At 52.3% G+C, this 17,774-nt stretch overlaps 1 protein-coding gene across 2 annotated transcripts; it reads right to left on the bottom strand.

Moving 5' to 3' along the window:
• Positions 1-589: 589 nt before the first annotated feature.
• On the bottom strand, positions 590-15,502 carry ELOA (elongin A). 2 transcript variants are annotated; one of them, XM_074161911.1, is made up of 11 exons: positions 15,348-15,502; positions 9,369-9,425; positions 8,631-8,749; positions 6,687-7,893; positions 5,639-5,753; positions 5,384-5,539; positions 4,855-4,952; positions 4,391-4,571; positions 3,733-3,844; positions 3,287-3,438; positions 590-2,996 (listed from the first exon to the last, which is right to left on the bottom strand). In XM_074161911.1, the coding sequence occupies exons 1-11, from the start codon at positions 15,417-15,419 to the stop codon at positions 2,935-2,937; spliced, it is 2,331 nt and encodes a 776-aa protein (XP_074018012.1). In that variant the 5' UTR covers positions 15,420-15,502; the 3' UTR covers positions 590-2,934. The 2 variants fall into 2 exon arrangements, with proteins under 2 accessions (XP_074018012.1, XP_074018014.1); XM_074161913.1 differs by having other exon boundaries at positions 2,561-2,996; positions 8,649-8,749; positions 15,348-15,419.
• Between the last annotated feature and the right edge of the window lie 2,272 nt (positions 15,503-17,774).

Below are 17,774 nucleotides of genomic sequence, written 5' to 3' on the forward strand. Positions count from 1 at the left end.
TGGCCACGGGGGCAGAGCTTTGCTCAGCTCCTTGGGCTGCAGCGCAGCAGGGACACATGGCACGCGTGTCACCCACGGCCCCGAGCGAGCTCTGCGTCCCCAAGGCTGTGCTGAGTCTGTGTCCCAGGACAGGGACACCCTGCTCATCCCTCGGTGCAGTTCCAGTGTGGGAGCCCAAGGAAGGGGAGGGAAGGGAGAGCGGTGGCATCAATCCCAGCACCAGGGGGACCCGCTCAGTGCAGAGCGGAGCCCGTTCAGACACAGTGTCCCCTCTGACCCTCCCCGTACCCCCCTCCTGCCACCCAGCTCAGCGAAAATACAGACACAGGCAGCAAAGCCCGGAGCAAAGAGGCTGCTCAGGGGGGAAAAGGTACATCCCCCCCTAACAGCAGTGCTGTGGGCAGTACCCACACCCGATATGCGGCTCTAGGATTAATTAAGGGGCCGCTGAGCAGCACCCAAGATGGTTCTCAGGCCTCAGCTCAACCCTTTGCTCAAGGCTCCTCTGGGGCATGAACATGATGCCAGACTCCCCTTCCCTCCCCTCTGCCCCAAGTACAGTGGAGAAATAAAGGGTGGCACAACGCTCAGCAGAAGAGAATATATTGTTATCTAATTAAAAATACAGCAAAATTAAATACAGCAAAATTGCAAGAGTAAGGAGCTGTTATTTTACAGCACAACACACGCTGAAATGCTGCACGGGAACATGAAAGCATCTGGGACTGGAACAAACTTAGAGCACGTCAGAGTCTGAGAATGTTTGTCCAAGACCTTCCAAAGAAGACGAGAACAGACCAAAGGAACACCAGAGAGGCGTTCAGAACAGTTGGAAAGAAAGACAAGGAGGAAAAGAAAGAAACCCCCAGAAAGCAGCAGCCTACAGGGGTTTTGTGGAGCCCTTCTGGGAGGGCTCTTCCCAGCAAGGTTGGCCCCGCTCAGGGCGCACCCACAGCTCCACAGGGCCAGGCTTTGGCAGCCACAGGACCAGCAGCAGCTTCTCCAGAGCCACCATCTGAACCTCCACTACGGGCACCTTTTCCAGCCAGCCAAGGCCTAGGGCAGTCAATATGGCTTGCAGCAGGAGAATCTCTCCCCTTTCTCTCCCAGGTGGTAGGACCTCTGAGCGCTACCAGAGAGCCCGGCTCCCTAGGCACCCAGCCTGGCTCTACCCAGCTCCCGTCCTCTGCCGGCACCGCCTCTGGGCAAGTTCCCTTTGGAGGCAGACGTGACCCACAGCCCCAAACGCTCCCCACAACAAGGCCTGGCGCTGAAGACCCAGTGCCTGGGGGTGCCCGGCTCCTCGCTCTCGGCTGCAGCCTCAGCACAGGGACCTGAAATCATCCCATTCACACAGCACTTGGGCTCCCCACCTCCCCTGGGGAGCTGGGCTTCAGGGCGCCTCCTCACACTTCCAGCAACCCCAGCCGCCGGGCCACATCCCACACCCTTTCCTTCCAGAGCTCCAGGTCCTCAGACACCAAGCACAGCACAGCCTTTTGAACTCTTCCTATGTAGTACACTCCTGTTAAAAACATTCCCTTATTCACTTCCCTCCAACCCTGGTCAAGTGGCTTCCGATTCAAAGACTAAAACCCTTCCTTTTTCCAAAGAGGGGGCAGAGGAAAACGTACAGGGAAGAGACACGATTTAAGCACCGGCTTCCAAACTGGAAATAAATCCTTCCCAGTTCCACACGGAAAACAAGAGAAAAGGGTTCCTTCTTTCCACCTAAAGAGGCAAACTGATGCCTTCATTGATATCATAGAATCCCAGATACCAGGTTGGAAGGGACCTCAAGGGTCATCTGGCCCAACCTTTGGATGCGAGGGTGATCTGGCTGCGACATCTGTCACCCCATGGATCGCCAGGGTTGATTCGGCTGGTCTGGCTGGCGAGGGGGGTGTCCCCTCTCCACTCCAGGTACGTCCCTCCCAAAGCTGCGCGCTCGGTCAAAGGGGACGACCTTCCCCGATAGAGACGCACCATTCATCAGTCAAGGGTACAGGGAAGCTCTGCTCCCCTGCGAGAACCTCCAAACCATTGATACTTAAAAACTGTTTTGAATAACAGAGGCAGACAAAGTCCCCTCTCAAAAAAAGTCAAAACCTGACTTGGTGCACAGTAAGATTTCTCCAAAAGCCCCTCAGAGTTTTCTTCCAGTAGCCAGCAGAAGACAACAGGAGCAGGGAACAAGTCCCCACTGGCTCTTGCCATCCCTGCACAGCAACGTAAGCATCTGTACAAGATCTACAGTAACAGCAGAGAGAAGGGCAAGAGACAAGATTTCATGAACATACACGAGGAGAGAGTAAAGCCTCGGGACGTTATGCACTTGCCAAAGGATCGATGAGCAGACGGGCCACCGGTCCGACCCGTCCCAGAGGGTCCAGGTGGGACTTTGGGCCCAGCAGGTACCAGCTCACGAGGAAAGTGTCCTGTGAGACCCAGTGTCCACTCGGAGGGATTCCTGCCAGCTCCAGGCACAGAGAGGCCGGCCCTCCTACTGCATTGCAAGGGGGGAGCCTATGAGGAGCAACATAAATAATACCAGTTGGATAGGGGGCAAAATATTAATTAAAACCATTTTATAATTTATTAAGGGGTTAAATAGTAAATAGTCTCTGGATCTTCCACTCTCAGCAGGTGCCAAGACTTCACATTTTCTTGCGTTGAGAGATTCTGTACACCCTTCTGTTGACGGATGACAAAGCTAGAAACAGGATGTTAAGGGCAGGGTAAAAGAAGAGGGCTTGACACTGAGAAAGGGACCAGAATAAAAGATAAAATACTGTGCTGTCATCTTCTGCAGATCGAAGCTTCTCCCAGCAGCTGCAGCCTCCCAAGAGTCCAAAGAAAAGGGCTGTTTGGGGACTTTCTCCCCTTCTGTGCCACTCCCCCACAAGAGGGAAAGTCCCAGGTCTGCACTCAAACTTATCTCCGAGAGAACCTGTTTTTGAAAGCTTTGATAGTCTTTGCCATCATGGGTGCAATTTCTGCAACAGAGAAAGAAAAAAAAAAAAAAAAAAGAAAAAACAATAAATCAACCAAAAACCCCTCACATTAAAGCAGCAGCCACAGAGGAAGGGAGTAGAGAACAATTCCAGGCTGGCAAAGCAGACCCAAGGCAGGCGTAAGCATTTGAACAGCCTTTAGCCTCTCCTTGGGGAGCGGAGAGAGGCCACCAACATCCCCCCTCCTGCAGAGCCGGGAGAAGCAGCAGATTCGTGTGTTTGTGAAGGAGGAGCTCGGGGAGACTCAGGGACGTTGTGCGGTTTGTACTTACTCTTCACTGGTGGTTTCCTGGGGTCACAGGAGGAGAAGGTGCTGGCTGAAGATGGGACAGAGTGGGCACTGCTGGTGCTGGGCCCATCATAGGACTGCTCCTCGCTCACACGAGCGTGGCTTTTGCTAGATGTGTACAGGACTGGTTTTATTCTGAAAAAGAGATGGAACACTTGAGGAAAGGATTTGCTGTGGTTTGATGCAATTCTTCAGGAACAAGCCACGTTTGTTAACAGCAACATGGCTGAGACCACATGGAACCAGCAGGGACCAGGACCTCCAGGCTTCCCAGCAAGACAGAGGCTATTACTGTTATAGGTTTCCCAGGAAAAAGGCCTCCCGAGGACACAGTGTCACTTCCTGCCAGGACACAGAGCTTCAGGGGGACACTGGCAGGAGTGCCCAGGAGAAGAGGCCCTGAACAAGTGCTCCTTGAGAAACACTTACTTGGTCTTCTCTGGCAGAAGAGCTCCTCCAGTCCCAAACTTCTCTTGTCTCCTTCGTACGTCCCGAGGGGGCTTTGCCGCAGAGTTCACAAATGCCATTTTTGCCACTCGACCTGTAGGAGGCCAGAGGGAAACATTGGTTAGATCTAGTTTGTGATAAAGGAGGCTCCTCAGTGCTTGTCTTATTACAGTGAGCTTCAACCACCTTTCGCCAACCCATCCATTCCAAAGCTTAGGCCACAGCCTCTTCCCTAAGGTCTGAACCTCTTTCAGTCAACATGGGCTGTGAGAAATCAGACTGATCAGGTCAGCAGTTCTCATGACATTCACCAAAAGAGCAGGAATGCTTCCCCCCGCCCCGGGGTTCTTCAGCCCCAGCATGGAGAAGCCACTCAAGCAGAACAGCAGGTGCCTCTGCAGCCCTACATATATATTCTTGCTGTAAAATACTGCTCTGGCTGGTCTGCATCAACAGCGCTAAGGATGAAGTCTAGAGCCTGCTAAACCAATAAGCAAAGGCCACAACATAAAGCACAGAATGTTAAGCAACTCCTAAATCACACTAGATTTAAACCAGTCACTCCAGAAGACTTTCCCCACACACAAATATACCCTCGGCAGCATTCCCAGACCCCTCTCATCATTCAGCCCTTCCTTACCTTTGGGCTTGTTGGCGTGAGCTGAGCCAATGTTCCGGGCTAACATGAGCAGCCGCTGCTCTCGTGCATCATGAAGGCGGAGGTACATCTCCCGCCAGGACTCAAACTCCTCAGGCTTCTCATTCTTGAAATCTCGGAGACAGTGGTTGTGCCAGAGCTGATCTGTATCCTCAATGAGGACCTGAAACAAACCCACCCGTGAGCTGGGATCCCCCCAGACACCTTCACTCCCCTCTCCCTCGGCACCGGCTGGCACCAGTGGCACTGGAACAGCAGCGAGGGCAAGGCAGCTTCGGGAGCAACGTGCAGCAAGAGAGGGGCAGATGCTGACTCCAGGAACTCCGGACTAGCCAAAGCCACCTCTTGCTGTAAAGAGCGCTGTTCTTGACTATTCATCTATTGCAGATGAGGACAGAACGTCCCTCCCGCGTGTCACCAGCCCTTCCCCAGGCCCAGGCACTCACATGGTTACATTCCTCAATGCGATAGAGCTGCTCTGGGGTGCATCTCTCCAACACTGGCTCCAGCACCGAGAAAGGGACACCACCTACTTCATAGATCGCTAGAGAGAGAAGCAAGATGCAGAGTATTTATCCTGCCCCTTCCTCACCAAGGGAAGGGCTCAACTCCTTGAATGCAGTGGAAACCGCTGCACAAGAGGAGGGGAAGGAGAAAGGAACCGTGGGTGCCATAGCTCTGGTGGGTCATCAGGCACCAGTCTCTCCAAGTGCAGAAGTGCCTGCGCAAGGCTCCATTTATCATTATTCCCAGTGCTTGAGCCCTCCCTGAGAGCATGCTGGCTGCCGATGCTGCAGCACCAGAGCTTTCAGGGAGATTTGCCCCGTATCAGTCAGCTTGCCTTGCAAAAAGGGGCAACTGACTCTTCTCATGCTCCCAGCTGAGTGCTGCTGGGAGAGATACAAACGAGGTACCAAGACAAAGTCACGTTGCTGTGCACATTTACTGCTAAGACAGACGAGGAAAGGTACTTACAGTCGATGTTGTTGCTGAGGACGCGGATACACTGCTGATACAGAGACATCATCTTTGGGAGATAGGCAGTTTTAGAGCCTGAATACACTTGCATCTTTGAATTCAACCGGCGGCCTGTGAAACCTGCCTCGCTCTCTTCAACCGGCGAGGACACTGCTGTAAAGTGAAAGACTTGGAGTAAGAAGGGAACAGAGCAAAGAAGAGCCCAGCCGGAGTGGCTGCAGCCCATTTCAGACCTATTCCTGCACAACATACCTTTCCTTTTCGTCTGGGAGCAGGGAATAGACTCAATTGAAGGAAGAGGGCGGTAGTTGGCCTGGATCGGTGGCAGTGGGATGTCTGGTAACGTTGGGACCACATCTAAAACTATCTGGAAGGAGACAAAGTACATGCAAGTAAGATGAGAATCTTAGATCCTGCCAGCGTTCAAACAGCACTGAACTGCATTTTGAAGAAGCCACTCAATGCTGATCAGCTCGCACCAGGAAACAGCCTCAGCGGGAGGCTGCCCTTCTGCCACGTTACTGTGGCTCCGTCGGGGCTGTCAATACAAAGAAGCCAAAAGCAGCAGTCAAGGTTTTACACGTTAGTCCCTATTTATATACAAAACCCTGGCACACACGTGGCCATCAATATGTACAGAGACAGTGCTCAGTTTTTCAAGCTTTCACAAAAGAAGGTCTGTCTTCTAGAATAAGTTGCATTTTAATGCTGGTTCTCCCATTTGTCCCCCATTTACGGAGACCAACACATTTAGTTAACAGAACTGCAGTACAGATATAGATTAAAAAAAAAAAGTCCATTTTAGAAAGACACATAATACTTGATAGGAGAGACACGGGAACCTTGCTAGCAGGTGGAGATACACTGCCTATGAGGCATTCTAAGCTGATTCAGATCTAAAGATACTCTGAACGCTTAAGGAGTGTACCCTGTTCAATATGCCTTCATACGAGCATTTAGCTAAAGGTGTTCTCTTTTACTCTCCCCAATTTTGAATAAACAGGGGTTTGGCTATTGGATTTCTTCCGCCCCCCCGCCTCCCTTCACCCGCTTTTCCAGCGGAACTTCCACTCAAACAGCACAAAGCGATGCCTGCGGTGCAGGGCATATTAAACACAGGGTGTCTCCCAGCAGGAACCAGGAGTCACAGACCCAGATAGCAGCAAGACACCACAAGCACAGCCTGAAGCGCAACACAGCCAGCACATCCAAGGGGAAAACTAAGAACCCCAAAGGGCAGAAGACCGAGAGCAGCTGATCCCACATCCTTGGTTCACTTGCAGATCCTTCAAAACCTTACCCTCTTTGGTTTAGGAGCCTCTGGTGGTTCCTTCTCTGCTTTTTTCTCACTTGTTCGCTTGTGGCTTGGACTCTTCTGACTTGAGCTTGAGCTGTTGGTACTGGCTTTGGATCCGTTCTGTTTACTGTGCCCCGGGTCTTTCTCCCCAGCTGGCGCAGAGGGTTTGACCACTTTCTTTTTCTTTTTCTGGGGCTGGTCGTAGCTGAGGTACGACTCAAAGGACATTGTAGGTTGTTCAAATTCATCCTCTGCTTCTCCCTCCCCAAAATTGGAGGAAAAGCCCATCGATTTTTTGTCCACCTCAGAGGATTTGCGCTTCCCCTCCGAAGATTTTGAGGCCCCAGAAATCCCCTTTTCTTTAATCCTATTTGATGAGTCACTCTCAGCTTTCCGTTTCTCCCGCTCTGTAGTAGAGGTCTCCAGGCTCAGCTTGGCCTTTTCCACTTTGCCTCTTTCAGAGTCCCGATGTTTTTGCTTTTTAACATGGTTGTCCAAAGACTCTTCCAAGTGCGGCAACTTCTCCTTTCTGGAGGTGCCGCTTTCTCGGTTCTTCTCCCTCTTGGTGCCATCTGACGTCCTCTGCTTCTCCTTGCTGCCTCCTGCCACAGGGGCTTCTCGGAGCTGCTCTTTAAACGAGGTCTTGTGCAATCTTTCTGGGCTGAAGGCAGAGGTCCTGTCCTCCCCTCTGCCATCAAGTCGCTGCTTCTTGTGAGAAGACTTGTGCTCTTTGCTTCGACTCGTGTTCCCTTTGTCATAGAACTCACCAGAATTCCTCTCCCGGCCTGCCCCCAGCTTCTCCTGAAGGTTGTGGCCTTTACTGGCTTTCCTACGAAACGCTGTCGGTTCTTCCTGCTCCTCAGAGGCGTAAGGGTCTGTGTACGTGTCCTGAGGGCTCTCACTTGGCTCAGGTGACACAGCTTGTCCATAGTCCGAGTACTCCTGATCTGAAGAGAGCACTGGGGAAGATCTGCCCCAACCCTTCCCCTCCTGGCTGCTATAGCCATAAGTCTCGTGGGCTCTCTCAGGCCTAGGATACCTTTTGGACTTCTTTTCCCTATGAGCCGGGCTATAGGACTGGCTGCAAGACGGCTGGAAGGCTTCTGAATACTCCTGGTCGGGTTCCTCATCCTCTCTGAGAGAGTGTTCTTGATGTCTTTTGCTTGAGCTGCTCCTCTCATAGTCACGGTCTTCAGAATCCAGGTTATTTCTGAAGAGAAAAAAAAAAAAAATAAGCAGCAAGCAGTGAGACTAAAAGTTCCCAACATGAATGAGAAGAGCCCTCCCCACAGACGGGAACCTCTCTTACAGAAGACTAAGGTTGTATTTGTTAGTTTTGTGGCAAGAACACCACTAATTCTCTCAGGCACAGCAACATTCAGGGATTTAGGAACTGCACTTCCAGTGCTGGGATTCAATAAGCCTTTTTATTCGGACTAGAGACTTCACAGTTCACTGGGAAGCAGAGACAGAGGTGCGCAGAGACTTCTTCATGCCTACACACTCCTGGCTGTGTGGCACCTATGGGAAACACAGCTAAATGATCTCATTGCTGCCTTCAGCACAGCTTTGTTATTGCAACACGCTGGCTAGCATTAACTTTCAGTTGCCACAGGATTTTTGCACATAAAAGGCTTCTTTCAAAGCAAGCCATTTCCTCTCCATGGGCCTACAACTTCCTCTCTTTAGCATCATAACACGGGAAGCAAGAAGATTGTATCTCTTGCTTTATTAAAGGCACTTTGCCAGTCTCTGCTGTTGATCTCTTCACTAGAGGCAGGAATTTCTGCCAAACCAAGGCACAAACCCCATCCAGAGTCAGCACACTTGTCTCACAAGTGTTCCCAAAGCCTTCACTTTTATTGCCTTCCTCAGAGAAGTTTCTCCTCCCCACGGCAAAAACAGAACAAAGCTTCTCCATCAAGATCACCAGCCAGGTTCACTCACCTGTCTGTCTCTTGGGACACCGGCACCAGCTTCTTCCACCTGGCTACCAGGTTCTTCGCGAAGTCTCCTACAAGCTCGTGTTTCCGTAAACTGTTCACAGTCTTCCCAACACCTGTCTCCTTCAGGAGAAAGCCCAGACATCAGTTCATCTTAGCAAAACACCATTCTCACTTCTGCTCAACTTCCCACAGGGTGAATAAAGTTAACCCCCTGCCTGTCCCTGCCAGGTAGAAATAAACCCCCTTGATCTAATGGCAAAGATACCCCAAATCATAAATTATGTTTTCAGCAGCCATTGTAGCGTTTACTACAGTTCTGTGAATCAAAGATGAGTTAACTCTGCCTTAGACAAACATTAATTATTTGTAGCCATGACCCAAGTTAGTATTTACCATGACCACGGGTAAGTTTGAAGACAGAAATCAGTAATAATTGTCCAGATTAGCACTTCCTAATCTAATGCCAATTCTGTTTGGGTCAGGAATGGCTCCGATTCTCAGATCCCAGCCAAGTGTGAAGCTTCTGGAAGAGCTGAGGATGACAAAATTGTCCTCCGAGGCTTCACACTGACACACTCCTTGGCGCTGCCTTTTATCTCTAGAACCATATTGCGATTACGCCTGTGACACAGGCTGGAGCAGGCGGCCGAGGCAACAGGCCTCGCTCCCGGGAAAGCATCACAGTTATCCTGGGACTTGACAGACACGAGGGAAGAGGGAGAGATTTCACAGCTCTTACCACAAGAACGTCAACTGTGATGGGCAACTCCGACAGCCTCTTCAGACTTTTCAGCAGCTGCAGAGACAAGAAGGAAAGTGTTCAGACTTGTCACACTGAGCCACAGACTGTGATTAGAGAGGAAGAAAACCCTGCTCTGCGTGAGAGCTTGTTAGGAAGATCCGAGTGGCAGAGAGCTGCTGACTTGCTCTTAATCAAGTTCCTGAGAATCTCACCATGAGGGCCAACTGTAATGAAATTATCACCTCTTTGCCTACGAGGGCCCATCTGAGAATGTTAAACCGCACTCAAATATTAATGCTTTCTTCACAGAGGACTGTGACTTGTCTCTGGCTTAAAGCATCAGGAGCAGACACACACAGCTCTGTTGCACGGCAAGTGGAAGAAAGGACTCGGAAGCTTGTGACTCTCAGAAGCTGGTGCCGAGAATCACAACACTTGTTGAGAGGAGAAAGGGGGGGGAATATTAAAATACCTTTCTGAAATTCTGCAAGCTAGACGCTGAGGGAAGGAAGGTTTCTAGATGCTCTTAAAGATCTAAGAGGGAGCCTGTATCTTCCCTGTAGAACCTCCACTCCATCAGTGCTGCTGACAGTCTGTCTCCTTTCAGCTACACTCTGTGCTAAAAACGCAACTGATCCCTTCCACAACCACTGCCTCTTGCCCCACTCTTTTCGCTTCTCTTCACCATACACCAGTGAAAAAACTTGTTTTCCACCACACACATGCTGCCAAGCGAGGCCCTGCCAGCGCATACGGCTGCTCCATGGGCCAGGGAGGAAAGAGGAGCCCTCTGCCACCTGCACCCGGCGAGGGGCTGTGGGTGAAGGGAATGTGCCTGTACCTCTGCCACCCAGGTGGTTTGGGGCAGTGCTTCATCGAGATGTCTTCAGACTTCTCGGTTTCAGTGCAGGGCAGCACACATCTGACAGCACCGCTGCCCCTCACGTTATTTCCCACAGCTCAGCTGTGGCCACAGACCAGCCTCGTCAGCGTTCCCATGATTACAGCCCCTATACAGCCCGGGCTTTGTTCAGCGCCGCTGTGCTATATGTCATACAAAGGGCTCTCCCTCATCCAGATCTGCTCTTTAAAGCACTCTGCTCATGATCAAATCAGCACTGTTGGCCTAAGCTATTCCAATCACCCCCACTTCCACCGTGCAAGGATCAAAGAGGTTGAGAGGTTTCCTTCCTTTTGAAGGAAGTAAGTTCTTTTAACCAATTTGAAGAGTGCTATTACTTTCAGAGAGAAAACACTGCTCGACACAGAGATATGGGCTCATCTACCTGAAGCAGAACCACAGGACAGTTTCTGTTCACCAGAAACCACTGCCCCATCGCCACGATATATAGGACGAATTCATTGCCATGACCAAAGGTTTCGGAAGAGGGAAACACCGATCCCAATGTAACGGCGTGTTTCAGCGCTCCTGAGCCAGGATGCGGAGGGGGATGCAATAGTTGTGGCTGTGCTGTAACCACAGCTCACCGGGGCTGCAACCCTCTGTCCCGGCAACTCCTGGCTCACTGTAATGCAGAGTCTCCCTCGGGATTCACAGGGGCAGCTCCACCACCTACCTCAACAGATGCAGGGGGGGAGCAAAAAAAAAAAAAAAAAAAAGCAGCCAATTGAGCTAAAAATGTCAACGCCCTCTCAGTTTCCAGAACTGCCGTTACTTTGCCTGCACCGCAGCTCAACAAGCCCCCTGGCAAGTGCAGCCATTGACCAGCAGCAGCAGAGGTGGAGACACAGCCCCCTCACAGTGCCATGGCAAGGCCGGCCAGAGCTCTCCAGTCAGGATCCGCCGGGAAGACCAAGATCCTTCAGCATCAGTAATGCAAGGGCTTGGACTAGTGTGTGCGAAGGCCCTGTTTGGGAGGAGGCAGGAAGGGAGGAGAAGGATGGATCTTGTACTGGATAGAAAAAGATTAAAACAGGGCAATATTAAAACAGCAGCATCTCTGTCAGCTGATTACCTTCCCAGAGAGGCTGTTTCGCAGCTGACATATCCCACCCTGAGAGCAAAACCAAGGGAAAAACTTGTTAGGCTGTCCTTAAAGCCTCCCAATCATTTTCAAGCTACACCCCACTGGAGCATCCTCAACAGCTCTTTTTGCTCTTTTGTTATTTGTTGCCTTCGGGGCTGAATTCCAAGAAGAAAAGCCCTATTCTCAATGGGGCTCATCTCAGGATTTTGTATCGCTGGGGGAAGTGTGGTTTGAGTCCAGGGGACCCACACATTTGATCCAGAACACGTCTCACGGGGAACTGGTTTATTCCACACCCACTGCAGTTCACAGTTGGAAAACCCCACACAGAAAGCAGGAGCTGCCTTTCCGAGAGGCCACCATACGCACACCTTGGCCTAAGTGCCACTTTACCAAGCTTTGATGCCTGCACCTTCATTAGAAATGTTAACACAGCTTGAGGTCAGCAGACTTCCCAGCCAAGTTGTAAATCTCAAAGTGACGCTCTCAGGAAACAAGGCCTTTTTGTTACCTGCCTCATCAGTAATACACTTCTCCGACAATCTGATATCGAAACCTGTGCTTATCCATGTTGTCCAAGTGGCAATATCCTAGGAGGGATATATTTGGGAGCTGTGTTTGTACAGCACAGCGAAACCGTGCGTTACTTGCAACCCTTGTGGACCAAGATAACTCCAATACAGCGAGGCTTAAGAACTAGTACTAATCTGCATTTCCTATGGGAAGGGGCTGATGCCACACACCCCTCCGCCTTCAGCTGAAGCCAGCCCAGCAGACTCAGGTCTGGCAGCTCAAGGCAGAAATAACTGAGATCCTACAAGTCCTACGAGAAAAAGGGAACAAGGCAGAAGACAGAAAACACAAGGCTCATACCTTGCTAGACACCAGACGAAATACATACCAGAAAGCTCTTCTGAAACACCCCAGAGTAGGGCAGAGTTTCAGTCAATCAGCCACAAGACACAAAGCATAAAAAACTTCACTTAGTTCCAGCTCCAATAAAGTTTTGTTTGACGTGGGTGAAAGGTTTTCTAAAAGAAGTCAGCCAGACCGTTACCGCGCTAACAACGCCCATTAATATCAAATTACTACAGCTCAGCCCGGCCCTGTCCTCGCCGTAAAGACGCTCTCCTGTTCATGTTTCCCTCACCCTCTGTCTTCCTTCAGTCCTGCAGCAGAGTTTGTATCTTCTCTGCTGGAGGAAAAAAAAAAAAAAGACCGTTTCCAAACCATTACAGCAGTGTCCAAAGTTCTGTGCCAGCAGCCCCATTTTCAACCCCAGAAAGTATTAATACTTAACACCTTTCAGCAAGGCAGTAAAGAGTTGTACACAATCCGGGGCAAATATTATTCTTTCACATTACTGATAAATGTTTCAAAAGGACAAGGCAAGAAAACCGAAGACTGGAAATGGTGCGATGAGTGGGGAACACCCAGAGGTGCTGGGGATGTGGACGAGGGGCAACGGGCGCAAGCTGGAGCATAGGAAGTTCCATTTAAATATGAAGAGAAACTTCTTTACGGTGAGGGTGCCAGAGCCCTGGAACAGGCTGCCCAGGGAGGTCGTGGAGCCCCCTCCTCTGGAGATTTTCAAGACCCGCCTGGATGCCGTCCTGAGTGATGTGCTATACGAAATCCTGCTTTAGCAGGGGAGTTGGACTAGATGATCTCTAGCGGTCCCTTCCAACTCTGAGAATTCTGTGATTCCGTGACAGGGTAAAGCTGTAGCTGCTACAGAGGTGTAGTGGAAACAGTTACAGCAGAAGAGTCAAAAACCATATTTTCTGACATGGGGAGGTGCTCAGAAGATGCACAATCTAGCAAGACGAAAGGCAACTAAATTCAAGCCTAGAAACACTAACACTGCCAAGGATATAGCTGAAAAGGTGTCAGAAATAAGAAGAGCACAGGCCACAGCACCTTTCTGCTGGGGCAGGGGGAGGGTTTAAAGTCACCACCCTCTCTAGGAACAGCCTGCAAATGCTTCCCACCTCTCCCTCCCCTTGCAAAACTGCACTGGACCAACAGAGAAAGAATGGCCCGAGCACCATGAGGTTACTGGAGAAGGAGTCAGCCTGGGCAACCACTGCCCGAAGACCTACAGTGCCCAAGAAAACAAAGACAAGAGTTATTGCCCCAAGCTGATGCAAGGATCAGGGAACGGGAGCATTGATTCTCTACGCTCAGCGTTCTGAGCCGAGATTGGAAGCCTTGGGAGTACTCCCAGCACCACGGAGCACAAAACCCCCTGGAATTGACTCCTCAGCCGTCCCTCAGCTCCATTCGGGTCCCACCAGTTAAACCCTGCTCTGGTCTTGGCTGAGAGGGTGAGGAAAGGAACCCCCTCCATCGCTTCGCCCCAGCCAGGCTGGAGCTGGGTACAGAGACCTCCCTTTCAGAGGGTCAGCGCTTGAGCGCTTCGGGATCCATCCTTCCTCGTTGTCTTGGAAAGCGAGTGGTTCTGCAGGGGTTTCCCTCAGTTAAACAAAACTAACCGAGGGCCCTCCCTGCCTCCTCCGGATAGTGAAACATGAAACAAACACCTGTAAACACTCACAACAGATGGTCCCTCTATAAAATACAACAGCCTAGAGAGCGAAAGAGCAGTCTGTGTCGTGCCCACATCTCGGCTCAACCCTTATTCCAAATTTCAGTTGAAAAACCGGCTCAGAGCTCTGGTGCCCAGCGGGAGAGCTTCTGCCAGCAACAGGTGCAGCCAAATCACAGAATGATACAGGGTTGGAAGGGACCTCTGGAGATCATCTAGTCCAACCCCCCTTCCAAAACAGGTCCACCTAGAGCAGGTCGCACAGGAACGTGTCCAGGCAGGGTTTGAATGTCTCCAGAGATGGAGACTCCACCACCTCCCTGTGCAGCCTGTTCCAGGGCTCTGCCACCCTCAAAGAAGTTCCTCCTCATGTTTGGATGGAACTTCTTACGTTCAAGTTTGTGCCCATTTCCTCTTGTCCTGTCACTGGGCACCACTGAAAAAAGACTGGCCCCATCCTCCTGACACCCACCCTTTAAGTATTTATAGGCATTGATCAGATCCCCCCTCAGTCTTCTCTTCTCCAGACTAAAAAGACCCAAGTCCCTCAGCCTTTCCTCGTAAAAGAGATGTTCCAGACCCCTCATCATCTTTGTAGCTCTCTGCAGTACCCTCTCCAGCAGTTCCCTGTCCTTCTGGAACTGGGGAGCCCAGAACTGGACACAGTGCTCCAGATGGGAGCCTCACCAGGGCAGAGCAGAGGGGGAGGACAACCCCAACGTCCCCAAACAGATCCAAGCAAAAGTGCAGATCAGGGAAGCTGGCACACGGCAGCCACTGGGCCACAGAGGATTTCGGCAGCCACCACATTGCCCTCGTGGAGATGGGCGAGAGGCGTTGAGCACCTTCCCCCAAGGCCAGAGGTGGAACCCACACCAGTGGCCGAGTTAAAACTTGGCAACTTCTTGTGCCCCGACCCCAACTCGGTGGCCGTGTTAACGGTCCCGGGGCATGGTTGTCACCTCCCTGGCACCACCTTCCCTGGGCTCACGCCGGGGACCGCGACTCTTCCACCACGAACACGTCACCAAGCCAAGACTCTTCCGGCAACTTCTCCCGTTGCTCGCCTCTCAAACCGCACCCCATGGAGGGGGGACCTCGGTGGGGGCCTCCCGGGGTGGGGGTGGCCGGGGCCTGCGAGCCCAGGCTGGCAGCAGCGCGGGGGACCCCCCGCGCTGCTGCCAGCCTGGGCTCGCAGGCCCCGGCCACCCCCCCGCCCCGGGAACACCCCCCTCGGGCCTTGCCCCTCGGTACCGGCCTCACCCCACAGACCGCGGCCCAGGCCGGGCAAGAAACTTCAGGTGAGCCCCCGGAGGCGGGCAGGCCCGACCGGGCCCCGCGCCCCTCACGGAGTGACCCCAGGTCCTCCCGACCCCCGTCCCCTCCGCGCCGTCCCCTCCGGGAATGGGGGAGCCCCGTCGGCGCCACGGCCCCCGTCACCTTCTTGGGCTCCGAGCTGCCCGCCAGCCGCGACTGCAGCTTGCCCACAACTTCCAGCACCGACTCCGCCATTTTTACTGCTGGAGAAGCCGCGGCGGCGGAAGAGGCTTCACCCTTCGCCGGCCACACGGCGCTTCGCCGCCGTCGCCGCCATCTTGGCTGAGGGCAGGAAACGGAAGAAGCGCTGACGTTGCCCCGAGCGGTGACGGCCATGGTGGGTGAGGGCAGGCTTCGGCGGGCGCCATCTTGGGGCCGGGCAGCGCCGGCGGGCAGCGCCATCTTGAGTGCTGGCAGGGCACTGCTGAGGGGAGCGCTGCCGCCATTGCCGCCCCTCACTGGGGCAGTAGTGCCACCTCCGGCCCTACCGCCGTCAGCACAGCCTTTCCTGAGACAAATGTCTCTTCATACCTGGTCCCGTTGCTTCCCAATGGCCAACGGCTCCACCACGGCTGTTGCAAGTGAGTGGAAAGTAGGTTTTTAGATTTGTGGCCAAAGGCAAATTGAGCTGGGCCACAGCTGCCCATGCGGGGGGCTCAGAGCTGCTATCCCCTTTGAGCGCAGGGAAGGCGTCAGCAGGGCGATGAACCCCCAGCTCATCCCCAGATGCCCTTGTGAGCCCCTCGGGAGTGGAGCCAGGCCTTTGGCTGCCTCCTTGTTGCCTCTATCTTGGCAGTGGCCGTGCTCGGCCTTTGGTTTACTGCCTTCTCCTGTCGCTGGCTGTGATGATGCCCTTGGCCAGAGCAGCGCTACCTGAATCCAGCCCTTTCCATGTCTCTGGGGACTCAGCTGAGGGCGGCTGTCCTCGCATCACCCCCAAAGCCTGCTGTATATGTAGAAGTGATAAGAGCAGTCAGCTGGGTGGGAGGGAAGAGGAGGGAGGAGGATGTTGTGTGGGGAAAGTTGAGGGTCTCTGTCTTTCAACCTGCAGAGCCCTGTGCTGGTCAGAGCTTCCCCTTGGACTGTCCGGTCTTAACAGCAAGGTAAGGAGCAGACCCAGCCGGTAGATGAGTCACGGAGAACCAGGGCTCGCCGAACAGGATTTGCAGACCTTGAGTGGGGCATGGGAACCGCTGAGTAATGGAAATAATGGTGTGGGGAAAGACTGTCATTTTCTAAAATGGAGCTGGAGAAATTATTGGCAGCAAAATAGTGCCCAGAGATTCGGTGTCCAGGTAGTTTTCCAGGCCATTCTGGTGTTTGCTGTGACTCAGACCCTGCTTGAACTCAGGGCTGGGGGCACCGACAGTGGAAGGAGAGGGACTCTGTCTGTTTGGTTAGATATTAAAATAAAATAAACCCACCTTATCTTCCTGAAGACACAGTATCACCCAGCATAGGTCCTGCTTTGCTGTCAGCTCCGTAATATGGTGCAGGGCTGAGATTAGCAGCGCTGAAAGGATGTGAGGACAACTACTGTCTTTTAAAAGAAGTTTAAACAGCTAGAATAAAGCCCTATCTTCCCTCCTTTCTGTCTGGGCCCTTTGAAATCTCTTCAAACCATTCCAGCTCCCTAGATTAATCCAGCAGCCAGGATTAATCTGTGGGAAAAATATCCCTTTCAAGTCTCTACAGTGGTATTTCAATCACAAGCAGCAACGATGTCCCATTTTAAATTAGCTGCAGGTAGCAAAGGTCGCCCTGCCTTCCTGCAGCCAGACACTGGAATAACATGAACACATGCTTCAAACTGGAGTCTGTCAAAGGTGCCCAAAGGGGACAGGCAGGATCTCACGGACATCATACTTGTATGAAGTGGAAGGCAGTTAGAAGACCTCTGTTTTACCCCCCCTTGACCCCTGAGTGTGGTGGACAGGAGATGGAGAAAGCCAGGTTCCTTGCAGGGGTTTCCAGAAGGAGATAGGAAGACTTTCAGAGATCAGCTTGCCCGACTGGGCTCCACACCAAGCCCACAGGAGCTGCTGAGCACTGGTGTCACCTCTCTAAAATGGGGTCTGGAGCCCCTGAAAGGAGGGTGAGCAGTTTTATGGACAGAAACAGTGGCTTGCTGTAGACACTGCTTGTTTCTGTAACAAAAAAAGGCCAAAATCAAGGCAGTCTGGGGAGCAGAAGGTATCGGGCAAATCCTCAGCGCAGCCTGGTGGGAGCTGACACCCAGGTTCACTTACTTCACAAAGCCAAACCCTCCTGCCCCAGCAGGTTGCAGACCTTGACCTGGCACCCATCCTGCTGGGACCGGTCTCAGCATGGGGGCAGCAGGATGGCCACCTCCCTCCAGGACAATCCCTGCTCCTTTTTGGGTTTAGTTCAGCAGCTAGGAGGTTCTTGCAGTGTCGTATCTCAGAGAGATACAGGTCTCATCCTTTGAGGGATCTAGAGAGAAGGCTTGGAAAAACATTTCGATTTCCTGGGTAATTCTAATATTTAACCTATATTATCACTTTAAATCCAGCTGAAAAGCTGAAACTG

This window comes from Numenius arquata, chromosome 21, assembly GCF_964106895.1.
Source record: "Numenius arquata chromosome 21, bNumArq3.hap1.1, whole genome shotgun sequence".
NCBI classification, from domain to species: domain Eukaryota; kingdom Metazoa; phylum Chordata; class Aves; order Charadriiformes; family Scolopacidae; genus Numenius; species Numenius arquata.

Bases quoted from the DNA above. Each gene is read 5' to 3' on its own strand.
- ELOA (XM_074161911.1), bottom strand. From the start codon at position 15,419: ATGGCGGAGTCGGTGCTGGAAGTTGTGGGCAAGCTGCAGTCGCGGCTG. The intron at 9,426-15,347 runs GTGACGGGGGCC...TTGTCTCTGCAG, and splicing joins GCAGCTCGGAGCCCAAGAAG to CTGCTGAAAAGTCTGAAGAG. The intron at 7,894-8,630 runs GTGAGTGAACCT...TTTTCTCTTCAG, and splicing joins GTGTCCCAAGAGACAGACAG to AAATAACCTGGATTCTGAAG.